Source organism: Mycetomoellerius zeteki, unplaced genomic scaffold, assembly GCF_001594055.1.
Source record: "Mycetomoellerius zeteki isolate Tzet28-1 unplaced genomic scaffold, Tzet1.0 scaffold98, whole genome shotgun sequence".
NCBI classification, from domain to species: Eukaryota; Metazoa; Arthropoda; class Insecta; order Hymenoptera; family Formicidae; genus Mycetomoellerius; species Mycetomoellerius zeteki.
In genome coordinates this window covers 48223-60222 of record NW_017258021.1, presented here as the reverse complement: position 1 = coordinate 60222, position 12000 = coordinate 48223, and the positions used below count along the sequence as shown (strand labels likewise).

At 37.6% G+C, this 12000-nt stretch overlaps 1 protein-coding gene across 1 annotated transcript; it reads right to left on the bottom strand.

Annotated features, from left to right (window-relative positions):
* Nucleotides 1-455: 455 nt before the first annotated feature.
* LOC108730889 (cuticular protein 92F) lies at nt 456-6553 on the bottom strand. Its single transcript, XM_018460835.1, has 2 exons — nt 6497-6553; nt 456-1940 (listed from the first exon to the last, which is right to left on the bottom strand). The coding sequence occupies exons 1-2, from the start codon at nt 6506-6508 to the stop codon at nt 594-596; spliced, it is 1359 nt and encodes a 452-aa protein (XP_018316337.1). The 5' UTR covers nt 6509-6553; the 3' UTR covers nt 456-593.
* Between the last annotated feature and the right edge of the window lie 5447 nt (nt 6554-12000).

Genomic DNA, 12000 nt, shown 5'->3' with positions numbered 1-12000 from the left:
GAAAGGTAATAATTTATAGCATACAAGATTGACGATGTGTTTTTAATGAATCGAACGAAGATATTATCATATAATCGTACAATAATTTAATACAGGTTTGTAAGATGCTCGTTACATGATAAATGAGTGCAAGGCGGGGACGAATAATGATGTCCAAAAAGCGAGCTACCATGAGCGAGCTTGTCATCAATCAATCGTTCATGGAACTCTCGCTGAAGGTAATGTCTTATTCTAATTATTTAAGCACGATGCAAGTGACTTATCCGCGCGTTTTCTTTTGACTCTTTAAAGTCTAGATATTTGTTATGATTAATTTTGCGATTTCAATACTTTTAATAACCACTTTTACTTAAAAAAAAAAAAAAAATAAGAATACAAATTGGTTTAAAGAAATATCTTTGAAGTATCTATAACATGTTTAGAAACTTTAGTCTATTTCGTAAAGAGCAAAACTAAAAAATGATATTGTTTATCAGGATATCAATCAAGATATCGATCATGTTACGAAAAATTCATTAAAAGTTACTAATGAAAATAAATATAAACGCGCAAAGAAAATTCTCGCGATATCAATGAACAAAACGGCCGAATTTTTATTTTGGCAATTCAATCTTTTCGTTCGAGTGTATCTGGTGGCGATACTGAGAGGATTGAGCGATGGGTGTTAAGATCGGCCAAGTGCTAATCGGTCGAGCATAGGAAGTTGCCCAATACAAGGTCGGTTCGCTCGCGATCGGTACAGCTTCGAGTTTGGTATTGCGATGGATCTGAATCCTGTTCTGATTGGAGACGGCAGTGACGACTGGAAGTGCCTCTTTGACGACGACAGGAACCGGTTCCTTGACAAGGACCGGAAGTGCCTGCTTGGCGATGACCGGAACTGCTTCATTGACGACGACAGGAACTGGTTCTTTGGCAACCGGAACTGCACGTACGGCGGCGATGGCCAGCTGTACCGTGTCGATCTTCACGGCATTCTTGCGATTTGAGCCTTCCAATCCGAGATTTCTGTGAAGCTGGATCCGATTTTCATTGTAATCGGGAAGATCGGAAACGAGCGAAAACGGCTCCAACTTGACGGCAGCTCCCTCCGCTATCTGCGGCTGAACCTCGATCGTTTCTACATTGACGAGTTTTTCCGGCACCTGGACGCGACTCTGATGAGAGGTCACCAAAGGTACCTGACTAGGAAGGATCACCGTCTCAGTAGGTCCCGACGGGATTCCGATCGTCTTGATGGGTTGAACGGCCTTCAAACGAATGTTATTGTGAACATCGACGCGGCTCTGATGAGAAGTCGCCGCGCCGGTCAATCTCGAGTTCAGAGTCGAGTCTAGCAGGCCGTATACAGGCGCGACGATGGGTCCCGCGGCGTCGCGATTGGCCCGACCTTTGTCGGATTTTTCCTCCGGCGCTGGAAGCTCGTGGGAACTCTTCGGCGAGGTAATCGCCGCCGAGTCCCGATCGGCCTGATCTCCCTGGGAACTCGGATTTTCTGTCTGATGATCTTGATCGGCCAATGCTTCGAGACTGCGCTTCCTGCGGCTCACTAGGTGTCCCTTCTTCTCCTCGATGGCGGCCTTCACGAGTTCCTGCGGATGGGCGTACCTGGCTAACAGGACCTCGCTGGTCTCGAGCGGTAGATTACCGTCAGTAGGAAGATTTGTCGCCGCGACGCGGAAACCGCCCTCATCCGCAACGTAGAAGACGGATTGCAGGATACCGTGCGCGTCTACGTAGCTGTAGGAGCCGCGCGTGACCCCGTCGAGACCCCGGACTTCCTCCTTAGCGGATGGGCCGCCGGCGTAGCTATACGCGTGCACCCCCGCACGCGTGTCCTGCGACTGATGGTACACCGGAAGCGGATCCACCAGATAGGCATAGGGCAGCAGGGTCAGCTGCACGCCCGCCGTCACGCCAAGAATCGCGAAAACTGGAATCTGCAGAGTTCAAACAATAGGCTCTCACCTCGGGAATACGGAAGCTAACCAGCATCCAAGATAGTTCTCACCACGCACCGTCTACGTTTACAATATACGGAGAAAGCTTGGTGTAAGAATAAAGTACCTAACGTACTTCCTATGTAAGGGAGCTGTAGGCGCAAAAATATTTTGCAATAAATTCTTTACAGGTTCTTAAGATGCTTATTAGCATCATTATTAAATTGACGATCAATATATAATTTAAGATATTAATATTTCAGCTTAAATTTGCGATTGCGTTTCAAGTCCGGCAAACCGAATCGATGGCGCAGTTAATGAAACTGAAAATGTATCTGTAAAAATTTACATATGAATATTATTAAGCACCAAGATTTATTTCGACCGAAAATAGGATTGTTTTTTTTTTAATTTATTAGTCTAATTTCTATTTATAGTAAAAATAAATCTGTTTTACTCCATTCTTTATACTCAACTAATCCACAATAAGATTGTCAACCAGTGCTACAAATGTACCAAAAATTACTACAATGCATATTCATACATTTCTACTCTTACTCCTTACGCCAAACTTAGTCCGTGTATTGTGAATGAATACTAAGCTATTTTCCGAAACGTCTGTCTCCTCGATCGAGATTTACGTTCATGCGATTACGGTTGGTTTTTGCTCTAAGCCTGTTTAGCCGAACTTCTTCCGCCTTGGAAATAAAAAGAGAAAAGAGATGAACCATGCAAGAAGTTTAACTTAAAAGAACAGATCTATGATCTTTTCAGCTGAGCTTCTTACACGGTTCATCTCTTTTCTCTTTTTCTCTTCACGTTGGAGAAAAAAAGAGAAAAAATAAACGACACAAGAAGTTCAGTTAAAGAACAAACCTAAGAACAGACCTTCTATATATTTTATCGTATGGATCATACCCAGCTAGAATTGCAAAGCGATAATTGTACGTGTTCTATATCGATGCACTTATTGCATGCGCCCGCCGCTCGCTTATAGAGCCCCGATATCCTTACGATCGTCCGTTAGAATTACCAGCCATCCCCTTTTAAGAGTACGGGTACTCTTTTTGAGGTAAAAACTTCTGATCATTAATTAACAATTTATATCTATAAATTTATATTAAGGATATATTACATCTTTTTTTTTTACAAATGTGTTAACATTTATACTTTAAATAAACTTTAAATAAATGTATAAGAAAGTTGTATTTATAACAATATATTTTTTTAATAACACGTTTTTATTGATTATTTACCTTATTTGTTATTATTTTTATTGTTATAAATTAAAATTGAAAAGAACAATGACAAAAATTTCAATTTTTTTGTATAAGTACTTTAAGTACTCAAAATTATTTACGCAAAGTTTCATTGCGATTCAGAGATTAGTTACTAAGATTTAGAAGAAATAAACATTTTGTTTATTTATAGAATAACTAATCTCTGTATTGCAACGTAATAACTTTATGTAAATCATCTCAAATATTTAAAACACTTGTGTAAAAAATCGAGACTTTTATCATTATTTTACAATACATTTCCATACATTTCTATTAGAGCACAGATTTCAAAAATACCTACTACTTATTAAAATAATGTTTAATCCAGATGAATCTTCGCTAAATTTTTTGTATTATTTTTAAATTTCTAAAATAATCTATATTTTTTCATAATTTTTTCATTACACTATGAAAATCTATATAATACATCTTTAATAAGAATTGTTAAAAAAATCATGTGTTCTAGAAATTTTATTTTATTAAATACATTTAACGCATAAAAATTCTGCCTCCAGATCATCATTTTTTTTTTCAAATGTACACATATACATTTTTTTATGATTTAGAATATGGTAACTCTTCCCAAGACTCGGTTCAATTCTACGAATGATATCCCGTTACTCGATATCGCAGATTCGTCGGGGGGAATAGATACGGCAATACGCAAGTGTACGATACATTATACGTGCATTATGCACATTCGTTCCACGGCACAGAAAATTCGGTCGAGTACGCTTTATCTCGTAACAAATGCAAATCGTGAGTACACTCGCCCTCGGAACACTCATTTCGCATGCAATCGTCGCGTCAGTGGATTTACTCGCGCAACTAACTGGCGAACGTTCCTGGGACATGTTCTCGTATAGAATACCGCGAAAATTACCGCGTCGGGAATTTCGTTCTCTCAGAGGACAAGAGAAAGAGAAGACCCCTCACGTTCACCGCGGCGAATACTTGGTAACGAAATATCCGATAAATTTTTCGTCTCCGATATCAGTAGCGTGGGGACATCACAAAACAAACGTTTGTGAGACAAAGTGAATTTATACTTGCATGAGCTACTCTTTGCGGTCTAATATAGTTTTAAAAAGTGACGACAGGCCGTTCGCGACAAGAAGAAAAGTGATAGAAAGCAATTCTTTACGGTTGAGCCGCAAGAAGAAGAAAAGAATCGATAACTTCAATCTGTATTTTCCTTGTAAACTCTCTGCGTTTCTCGATGCGAGCGCAACTTATCGGCGAGTGCCTATCAGATGAGAACATAGGTTTTATTCATAGATAAGACAAATAAGACAGATAAGACAAACGAGTTGATAATTAAGAATTTCTTAAAACAATTATAATTAAAATAATTGAGTGCACCTGCAGAACACATTTAACAGTAACATTACATATTATAATTTCCTATTCATCAATATAAATGTAATATAACATAACAATTGTTAAAGATTGCTAAATATAACATATTGATGCACAGAAAGAACAATTTTACTAAAATAACTAAAAGTTTAGCTAGATACAGATTGGAAATAATTTTGTTGAACCATCAAGATAATTTTCTCAAAATCAAAAATTCAAAAATCTCAAACATGATAAATTGCAAAATGTTTTGACATTCAAGCAATCAATTTAGACGTACAATATAATTATTTTGATGGTCTAACAAAATTACTTTCATATTTGTATCTAATTAAAATTTTAGATACTTCAGCAAAACTATTCTTTCCATGTAAAATGTTACTGTTTATATTCTGTAGGTCAATAGTTAAATCTCAGTTACAAAGACAATACGTGGCATTAAACAGGTACTACTCAATGATAAATTGCACAAAATTACTAAACAAAATGTATTGCAAAAAGAAAATTTGCACAGACGGAAAATTTCAAAATTCCAGTTTAATTCCACGGTTGAAATTTGAAATCTCCATGTTCATTCAAACGAACAACTTTAGAAGAGAATTCTTCGAAAATGTTGCAGTGTTTGCAATATGTCTGGCAATTTAAGCCACCTATAAATGTTGTACAAAAAGTTGTGAAACAGTTGTAACGTTGTACCCCGCAAGGCCGGGCAGAAGTACCTTGCAAAAGGCCAGCAAAAACAGCAGGATTCTATCCCTATACGTTGGTGTTGGATAAGAATGCCATTTGGCGAAGACTCCATCGCCGTAAAACGCGCGCGGTGGTCGCGCTCTCGTACCGCGGATTTTACACACGTATATTTTTCCGTGCTTTTATATCTCAGCAAAAAGCAAGTAGGCCGGCAGGCCTCGCGCAAGAACAACTCTTGCAAATAAATTATAACGCTCGTATATCACTCCCGCGGATCCCGCGGATATTCGCTTCGGACCGCCGCTATTTAATTTGATGCCATCTGTAATAAAGATTTTGATGCTTCACTTTTAGTGTCACGCACAATAAGCCAGAAAAATGTCTAACAAAAATCTATATACGTTCTGCGATTTTTCCTGCATGCAGATGTAAAAACATGATTTCTAAAAATAAATCAAATGCTATTTAACGAAAAATTAGTGTTTTCCTTATATGTTAAATTATATGTTATATTCAATATTGGAACTCTCTCTCTATCGACAATTAATTTCTATTATTTAAGTATATACTACATATTTTTTTAAAGGATAAAGGAGAGAAAAAAATAAAAACTTATCAACTCTCTCTCTCTCTCTTGTCTCTTAATGATTTACATATTATAACAGCACTGAGAAAAACGTTTGGTTGAATTAATTGGAATTCTTGTTGGAAACGAACGAATAAAAATTTTCTGGTTAAGTCTACTAGAATTCTAATTGAAATAATCGAAATTTTGATTAATATAATCAGAAGTTATAATTCGTTCGTTTTCAACCAGACATCTCTCTCTCTCTCTTCTCTCTCTCTCTCTCTCTCTCTCTCTCTCTCTCAGTGAAGTTACAGAAAACCTTAAAAAAGTGCACTATTATATAAATTTGAATAATTTTTTAAAGATAATTTTTAAAAAATTACAATTATATTTAACTTAAATTTATAACGATGTGTCTTGATCATTTTGGCAATTTTAATATTAATTATGCAAAATATCTAATTTGTTATAAGCTAATTCTCTTCTGGTCTACATAATGCGCAATATTGAAACGTCTACTTTTAGGGCTTAAAGAAACAAAATTAAACATTTAGATATTAAAGGAACCTCCTTAAAGAAACCTCATTAAAGGAAGTTCCTCAAAATGGAAAAATTCATAAAGAGGTTTCTAAACTGAAGGAAGGATCGACAGTGCTTACCAAGGCCTGCATCGTGCTCGGTGTCTCTGCCGACCTCCTTACTGGCTGAAGGACTGTCCGGGCTGTGCACCTTACTCGCGATCTGGTTTTGACTTATATACGCGGCGCGAGCTGTGCGGGATGTCTTCGAACCAGGAACCTGAGGAACCGCCGAAGGACAAGGCGGATCCGCCGAGACAGAATACGTCGATCCCGGATCGCATCAGTCGATCCTAAGGTCTCAACAACCCCATCATGCCTTTGGCATGGTAATATCGTTCGCACGTGTCATAAAGGTGAGAAAAGTCGACTTGCTTTTTGCGAAAATGAACGACGAAGGTGTCTCGTTTCTTTCTCAAGGTCTCATTGTAAAATAATAAACAAATTGACAAGCACACTTGATTTATCATTCAAAAATATCAATAAATTTAATCTTCATCCTCGCATTTTTGTATCTTAATTTTAATTTATTTGTCTTTCGATTCGTACATTCTTCTGTTTATTCATTTCTAAAAGAAGACTCTACAGCCCATTCGATTCGAGATTGATTACAATGGGGAGGAGCAAATGTCCAATCTTTTGCAACGAATCCCCAGGTTGTAATTATTCTTATAACGTGTGGCACGGAAACTTTTACACGATACCACAATTAAAGCGTCGTCAGAATGAAGCGAGAATTGAATGAAGCGAAAACGTCGGGCAGATCGAACTGGTTCGACTTACTCGAGGTCGTTCAACGATCCCAATCACGGTGATACGGAATTTCTTCGACCGTAATGTAAGCCCGGGCTACCGGAGGCTACGCTCAACCTCGCTTAATCTGCAATGCTGTGACGCACTTTAATGAGGTTCTTGCGCGAAAGCCTTGTTCCGGTTACGATGAATTCTTTACTTAATCCATGATAATTCAAAGAAATGCAGAAACCTAAGGTAAAAAGTAGTTCAGGGAAGTCTTTCAAATTCCCCTTGCACCGTCCAGGGAGATATTTCTGTTAAAAGATCTTTTGAAAAGTAGTTCCATTAATTTACAAGCGAGAGGATTTGAGTTCTCATTATTAGTGTAATGTCATCATTATAATTGCTACGATGGTCGATCGACGTCAAGGACATCAGGATCCGCTCTCGGTAACTGCTGTCTCGTTCGTACCTCGTTTTATAAATACGCGCGAGTATGTATTTGCTTTTGAGATGAAGCTTGTTCCTTAGGTTTAATGCGCGCCGTTTAATAAAGCGCATACCGAATCGAAACTCATACATGTCATAAGTTTGCGAACAGGATCAAGTAACATGCCTTTAATTTTCTTGATGGTGCGCCAGAGGAGGAGGCTAGAGCCTGACTTGTTGATCTTCTTATTGCTTCTTCTACCGTGGAGCACCGTACATTTAAGAAACCGCGTATTTATATCAGCAACAAGTTCGTAAAAGGTTTGCATATAGTGCCTTCCTGACGTCTGCCCATTATTCTTTATTATACTTGCAATAAATTATATACAATAAATATGTTTAAGTGTGTATAATTAATAATAATAAGGTAAGGTGGTGCCATTTCGAACATAGTACAATTTTGACTAATATAAAGTTTGAATCCAATTTCGAGGATCAAGTTTAGCACCGTAAATGTAGGTGACTTGGGACAGTGCAGGTAACTTGGAACAGTGCAGGTAACTTGGGACAGCATGTATTTTTGTTAAATTCAATCGTGGTATCCATCCACGCACACACATGAGTCTCTAAAGAAAGTTTAAGTTTTAAATTGACTTGTGGATGGATACCACAAATTTAATAAAAGTACATGCTGTTCCAAGTTACCTGCACTATCCCAAGTCACCTATATTTGCGGTAACCCTAATCTCATCAAAGATATCAAAGGTATCATCAGAGAGAAAAAAAACCAATTTGAATATAGAAAATTGGATATAAATAAAGCTTATTTCGTTCAGAATTGCATTATGTTCGAAATTATTGTATTATCTTACTCTACAATGAAATTAAAGCGACACACAAACTTCTTCAGACACTTCTTCAGACACGTTAACATACGAAATGCAGATCTTCGTCAGAGATTCTCAGACCTTTAGGATCTCATATTGTCGGATTTATACAGTTGAAGATCAGCAAAAATAATCCACTTATATTTAAGAGAATTCGAGTTTTATTACAAAAATGCAAATCAGAGGCGCAAATCTGAGATCCTTACTTACGGATAATTTGCCTGAAAAACGTGACCCGGCACGTTTCGCTTCTTCCTTCGTAGAATCGCGATTTATGCGCGCGATTAGAAACGAGATTGTGCCTGACGATCGCCGGCAGTTGCGATTTTTCAATCGCGAGAAACTCTCAATTGGCCTTGATCAGGGCCGCGACGCGTTCGTGTTCGGTGGAATTGTTCGCCTGCCGTGGCCTTTTTACCCCCTTTTTTTTCCACGCCGCAGACCGCAGACGTCCAGGAATCCCTCCTCTGGCACAATAAAATCACACGACCCTCGTCCTTGGCGGTGCCGACGATTGCGATGACCCGGACTCGCGCGTGTACACGCAGTGTACATATGATATTCACGCGTGCCTCGAGCGAGTATTATAATGACATAAAGGGTTGGCGCAGAGAATCAATACCGCTGCGATATGTAAACCCGACATTACGAGCATTTGCATATATCTTGTTTCTCTAAGAACAGCATAGATTCTCAAATAGGGCTGTTACTTTGGACTGATTTCGAAGATTTGAAGCTTCAAATTTTCAAAGTTTAAAGTGCCTTAAAGTTTCGAAAAATACATTTATGCGAATGACAAATTTATTTAAGAAATACTAAAAATATTGTTTTAAAAAGTTAATTAATATATATAAAAAAATGTAATATTCTTAAAAAATTTGGAAATATATTATAATCTCTGAAATATTATATATTAATAATTAGTCAAATTCGATATACAAACAAATAAAAAGGGATAAAGCTAAAATAAAACAATTCAATTAAGAAAATTAAAAAGTAAAAATAAATTTAGTCTTAAATGAATGAATAAAAAAGTAGTAAATTAATATGAATATTTTGACTTCACTAATTGTAAGTCTTCATGAACATAAAACAAAAATTTTAAAAACGGAAAATCGAGATAAAATTGTAAAAAAAACAATATTACACAGAAAAAAAATTTGCAAATTTTTAATAAATATTTACTCCAATATATAGTACTAACAAAATATTTACTAAATGTAAACATACATTTATTCGATTTAAACATAACTGTTTTATTTTGAATAAATATTTATTTACTATAAATAAATATTTCGTTAGTACTATTGGGATAAATATTTATCTAAAATCTGCAAATTTTTTTTTTCAGTGTACAGCATGAAAAGAGAATAAAAGCCCCATTTCTAGAATTCCAGAGAAAAATATCTCGCTTAATAATTACAAGATTGAAAAAAGAAAAACGCGAGATCCTTTGCATGTAATTTAAATTAATTCTGTTTTCTGATTGATGCTTTCCTAACGCTGAAATCGTTACTTAATGAGATTCATATCTCGCAATCGAGTAACTCGATTCCGAGCGTAGAGGAGGAAATTTCTCATTCTTCTGGTCATCGGCTATATTATCACAATGAAAAATCGGAATGTAAGAAAACGTGGGCGGGTATAGTATCCGCGGAATATCGCGTTCGATCTCGGCACAACGGACTGGTACTCGTGCAAATTTTTTCATTATGCCTAGCGCGCAAACACGATATAAATAGGGGAACGTTACGATAAGCAGGAAATACAACTTCCATAATACGATGGTCAGTTACCTGCGTATTATTCTGAATTTCAAACAGCCACGGGGACGACGGCACTTAATTCACGCCCAAGCGCACGTGCGCGTCGACATCACCGATTTAGAGTCAACTTTTAATATCGGCGCGAGATTCCTTATATGCTTGGCTTTTAAGGGAGCGATCGCGGAGTCGATTCAACCACGGAATCTCGCCGCGTCTTCCAACCCGGATGCTGGGCTCTCTCTTGAGAATGTCCCGTGCAGAATTCTCATGGGACACACGACGCGTTTGTTTGTCAATATCTAAGCATTCCGCTTCCTCATTCCTCCCGGCGGGCACCGTTTTGCGGGGATAATCCAACGAGACACGTCTTGAGAGGGAGTCCAAGCCACTCCAAGCGCGGGCGAGGTAAACGGCGGGCCGTGACCTTTCAGATGGTTCTTCTCGCTTCCGGTCATCGTCCGCGCGAATCTTGCGAACGCGACGAGAGCGCGTTCCGTGGGCGTGGATCTCGTCCGCAAGATTCGTTCTCTATTTACCGCTATCAGCGACAACAGCAGCATCACGTGGGTGAGAAATACCGGGGCGTTGGTATCCGTAGGCGAGGATAGTCCGCGAAAGCGTGGAATCAGGGAATAGGCTCCCGCATGTCGGCGCGAGCACCGAAGGCCGAGAAGACGAAGAGGACGGCGAGGAAAAAGAAAACGGCGACGGAGGATAAGGGGAGAAGGAGATCGCATACCCCATCGAGGGCGAAGGGGACGAGAGACAATAATAGTCGTGAACACGGTCAGCAGAAATACTCGATTACTCGCGCTTGCTCCGCGCTACTCTCCTCCGTGCTGCACAACGTAGGTCAAGACACTTCTTATTTCCTTAACCCTTCGCGATTCAGCGTGACTTCAAAGTAACGCACCGACCGACGGGACTCTTCCTTTTCTCCCTTCCCCTCTCTCTCTCTCTCTCTCTCTTGTTTTTTTTTAGTTGCAACAATATGTAGAAATTTATGATCTCGTCGTTGTGAAATTATTGTAATGATACGCAACGTAATTATGTACACTCCAGACCAAAAGTTCGGAAATACTTTTTAAAATATTTTTAGGATTACTCATTGAAATATATATATCCATAACGATGTGTTTTTCTGACAATAAATCTTTAGATCTAATAACTGTTATTTGAAGAATTATTGTGAAAAAATGAATTGTTGGATATTTGAGTAACTTCAAAAATATCAATTTGTAAAAAGTTTTTCCAAACTTTTGGTCTGGAGTGTATGTCTGCGAAGTTCGACGATTCCAAATGTCGAAAGAGAAATTACTTGTGCATATAAATTATCCTTCTTCGCTCAATGTAATATTCGGTAAGAGAAATATATTTTAAAGAAACAACACTTCTCGTCAGAAACTGATTATTTCTCATTTTTCCTTCAACTTGATGCTATCTCTTCTTTCATTTCATAAACTTCAAGCATGAAAATTAATACTTCAATTTTTAATCTTCAAATTAGAATTTTTCTTTAACTTTACTCGAAATTAATTATGAATATTTTTTATAAGCAAATAGCGCGCGATCGAACATTAATATTTTTTATTCTGTATTATAAGAATGATAAAAGAATTTTTTTTAAATATATCTTAAAGTTTAAATTTCCTTTTTAATAACTCAAAAATTTGCAATGCATCTATTTTTTTCTATCAGTAAAAGATTATTTCAAGGAACATCCTCTTGATTCTTTGGAGAAGACACGCTGTTCCTATTCTTATCATCA